The sequence below is a fragment of the Macaca nemestrina genome, chromosome X (genome assembly GCF_043159975.1).
Source record: "Macaca nemestrina isolate mMacNem1 chromosome X, mMacNem.hap1, whole genome shotgun sequence".
Classification (NCBI taxonomy): domain Eukaryota; kingdom Metazoa; phylum Chordata; class Mammalia; order Primates; family Cercopithecidae; genus Macaca; species Macaca nemestrina.
This window is the reverse complement of record NC_092145.1, coordinates 136,350,039-136,354,141: the sequence shown is the minus strand read 5'-3', so window position 1 is coordinate 136,354,141 and position 4,103 is coordinate 136,350,039. Positions and strand designations below refer to the sequence as shown.

The 4,103-nt window shown below is 44.7% G+C and overlaps 1 protein-coding gene across 1 annotated transcript; it reads right to left on the bottom strand.

Annotated features, from left to right (window-relative positions):
• Positions 1-211: 211 nt before the first annotated feature.
• Positions 212-963, bottom strand: LOC105478238 (coiled-coil-helix-coiled-coil-helix domain-containing protein 2). Its single transcript, XM_011735366.2, has one exon. It carries the CDS (start codon positions 937-939, stop codon positions 484-486), a length of 456 nt encoding a protein of 151 aa, XP_011733668.1. The 5' UTR covers positions 940-963; the 3' UTR covers positions 212-483.
• Positions 964-4,103: the final 3,140 nt, after the last annotated feature.

Genomic DNA, 4,103 nt, shown 5'->3' with positions numbered 1-4,103 from the left:
CGTCTTGAACTCCTGACCTCAGGTGATCCACCCACCTTGGCCTCCCAAAGTGCTGGCATTACAGGTGTGAGCCACCGTGCCTGGCAGTAATCTCTTGATGGCATTTATAAAACACCACTGCCCAGAATTTACCCCCGACCAGTGAATTGAAATCTTTAGGAGTAGGGTTCAATTACCAGTATTTTTCTTTTTTTTCTTTTTCTTTTTTTTTTTTTGAAGAAAATGACTTTATTCTAATTAACTCACAAAGAATAAAATCATAACAGCTAGTTTAAGGGGGTAACACATTTTGCCCAGTCCCAAATTCTACAGAGTAGGAACACACCCCCTTCCATTTCAGTTCTGAAGCAAGGAAGCGAGGAATGACAGGAGAGGTTTAACTGATGGTTACACTTTATACCTTCACTATCAATTCTATTTTTACACTAAATTAACTTAAGGTATGAGAGCTGATTTTCCATCTCTCCAGGTTGAACTTCTTGATTAGGCCAATCCGTTTGCAAGTCGGCACTGTTTCAGCACCTCATTGAAACCCTCACAGAGCTTGATGTCACCCTGGTTCTGGGCACACTCCAGAAACTGTTTGATCTCATAGAAGCAAGGCTGCTGCTGCTGTGCCAGCTGGGTTCCCTGTGGCTCCTGGTAAGTGATGTCAGGACTCGCAGGCTCAGCATTACTTCCTCCACTGAAGCCCCCAGTAATGGCATGACCCAGTGTGTGTCCCACAGCAGAGCCCACAGCCACGCCAGCTGCAGTGGTTGCCATCTGGGCCTTCAGACCTGGCTGCCGGGGTGCAGCAGCAGAAGAGCCAACTGCAGATGGGGGTGCCGCTGCTGGTGGCTGAGCGACAGGTGCCGGCCTGGGTGCAGCTCTCATCTGAGGTGCCCGGCTGGCCGGAGGGGCCATGCGGGAGGTGCGGCTTCGGCTTCCACGCGGCATCCTAGGTACTCGACGGCTCGGCCTCTAATTACCAGTATTTTTCTTCCAAAGCTCTCCTCAGATTATTCCGACATATAACTATGGTGTGTGAAAACCATTGGTAAAAAGCAGTTTAAACATAGCTCATGTCATTTGAAAATGGCCATTTTGGTAAGCTGTTGCCCTTCAAGTAATAATTTTAAACTAAGCAGTACCTTGAACCAAGAAAAGACAATTTGTCTTGATTTTCTGAGTGCTTTTTCATACCACAATGTATTAAATGTGTCCATCATTCAATGGCAGTTTTTCACATGGAAATCTCCTTAAAACGAAACTCACCAACCAATTCATGTCCAAGCTACTCAGTTGGTGGATGACCTAATGTATTACTTTTCAGCAGATCGATTCCACCAGAGATGGAATCATCACTGTGAAAAATGTCCTTGCTTTCCTCACCGGTGTTGAATGGCAGCTCCTGGTCTGTCTCAGTTCAGAACACTCAGTGGCTTGCAAAGCCAGCTGTTTTCATGGTGGACTGTTTCACACAGCTTGGTCAGAACCACATTAATGGGAACGCTGCCGCTGCTGAACTATGAAATTTCCTGATTAAGGAAGTGAGAGGAAATAAGACATTAACTAGCACCTACACAGAGCACACAAACTTGGGGAGTTTTTTTTTTTTCTTTGGGAGAATTAAAAGCAGAAGATGCTGCTATTACAATTCCCTGAAATAAGATGACAGAACCAAGGACGAACATTTAACAGCTGTTTTGGAACTGATTCTGGGAATAAACAAAAAGCTGCCTATGGTTTCGCCACAGTTAAAAAGCACAGGCTCTGTGATTCATACATAGTCTATAGCATGTGAATGGAGCCAAAGGAATGATACCAAGAAAAGACAATGACAAAAAGGGAGGTTTAATCATCATGATGGTTGCAATTATAATTAAATGTTAACTTGAGAAGAGGATTGCTTCACTCTGCTAAGGACGCCAAGGATTTGAGGGGTGTCTACAGCAAGTGGACCAAAGGCTGTTGAAATTTCTCTCCCTACTCAAAGAACTTCAAACTTTAATCTATTAATATTTATAAAAGAGAGAAGGAAAATATTATTTTGATAGCTGGTATGAAAATTCTTAGGTTTCAATTCTCTCTCCTCCCTTCCCTTCTTCCCTCCAGGTCTCCCTCCCTCCTTTCTTCTCTCTCTTGCCTTCCTGCCTTACATTAAAAAAAAAAAAAAAAAAGCCTGTTTAGAGTAGAAGCTGAGATGGCAAGGGGCCTAAGTATGAACAGAACCGCTTCGCATGAAACAAGGATAGAAATTTGTGTTTTGAACCAGAGAGAGAAAAGTAAAATGAGAAAATGGAGTAAGAAAATGGGCTGAGGAATATGGGGTATACCCTGTAACCCCCAAATCTTCAGTAAAGTTCTAAACTCACAAAATGCTCACGGGGGCGGGGGGTAGTCAGGGATCTTGTGCAACAACCGGGAAAGGGTCTGACCTTTGGCAAGGGAAGGAATCAAGAACACATGCAGAGACAACAAATTAGGGCCATGAATTAGGGCCAGGATTTGCAGAAATTGTAGGAAGGGCTGTGGATCCTCATTGTCTATGACACCTGGGGTTTCAGCCAAGTTTACCTTAACCTCTGAAGGCCAGAGTGGCTTCATCTGGGATCTATTTGCAAGGATTTGAGAGAAGTTTCTTATACGGACACTGTCATCAGATTTATAGCCCACCCTAAATCCAGTTTTTCATTTAAGCTACATGGCTGTGAAGCCACGCTGTGGTTTTTCATTGAGTTCCGTACACTGAATTTTTTGAGTCACACCTGGAATCATCAAGTTTCCACGGGGCACAGGAATCTCTAGTGCACACTTCCCAATTCTGACTGCATGAGGAGTGGAAGAGGTTAGACAATATTCATTATCTGGCCAACCACATCAATCCATCCACCCATGAACTCAGCAAGCATACAGAGCACTTTCTATGTTTAAGGCATCACACTAGGCACTTGTCAACAAAGATGGACAAGACTTAGATCCCCATCTCAAGGAGCTTAGTCTAATGCCACCTGTAGTGCTGTTGAATTGTGCTCACCCAAAAAGATATGTCCAGGTCCTAACTCTGGTACCTATGAATGTGGCCTTATTTGAAAATGTGGCCTTTGCAGACATAATTAAGGATCTCAGGATGAGATCATTCTGGATTTAGGGTGGGTTATAAATCTGATGACAGTGTCCTTATAAGAGACAGAAAAGGAAGACAGATAAAAAGATGGCCAAGGGAAGATGGAGGCAGAGCGATGCATGCTGCTACAAGGCAAGCAAACTCGAGGGTTTTTCCTTTAAGCGATGTGGCTGCGAAGCCATGCAGTGGCATTTCACCGAGTTCTGTGCACTGAATTTTTTGAGCCATACCTGGAATAATGATCAGGTTTCCACAGAGCACAGGAGTCTCTAATTTTTCCCGCAGAGGCCTTCAGAGGGAACCAGCTCTGCTGACACCTTGATTTTGGATTTCTGGGCTCCAGACTGCGAGAGAATAAATTTTTTTTGGGGGGGTGGGTGGGTGGTGGGGAGACAGAGTCTTGCTCTGTTGCCCAGGCTGGAATGCAGTGGCGTGATCTTGGCTCACTACAACCTCTGCCTCCCAGGCTCAAGGGATTCTCATGCCTCATCCTCCGAGTAGCTGGGATTACAGGTGCCCGCCACCACGACCAGCTAATTTTTGTGTTTTTAGTAGAGATGGGGTTTCACCATGTTGGCCAGGCTGGTCTCAAACTCCTGACCTCAGGTGATCTGTCCGCCTCGGCCTCCCAAAGTGCTGGGATTACAGGCATGAACCACCACACCCGGCAGAATTTGTTGCTTTAAGCCACTTAGTTTGTGGTTATTTGTTACAGCAGCACCTAGGAAACCAATACAGCAACTTGTACTGCAGTAGCTAGGTACCAGGCAGAAAGGGGTAAATGCCACAACAAAAGTATAAGATTCTTTGACAGTTCAGATGGAGAAGAATTGACTTAAACTTGGTGGGAGTGCAGGAGAGGAGGTGGTTCAGAGAGGTTTTATGGTGGTGGCAACATTTGGGCTTAATCTAAGGGAAAACAAACAATTTTGACATTCAGAGATGGTGGTGTAATAAATTGGTCACACGGTTCTACTTAACTCCACTTATCTCA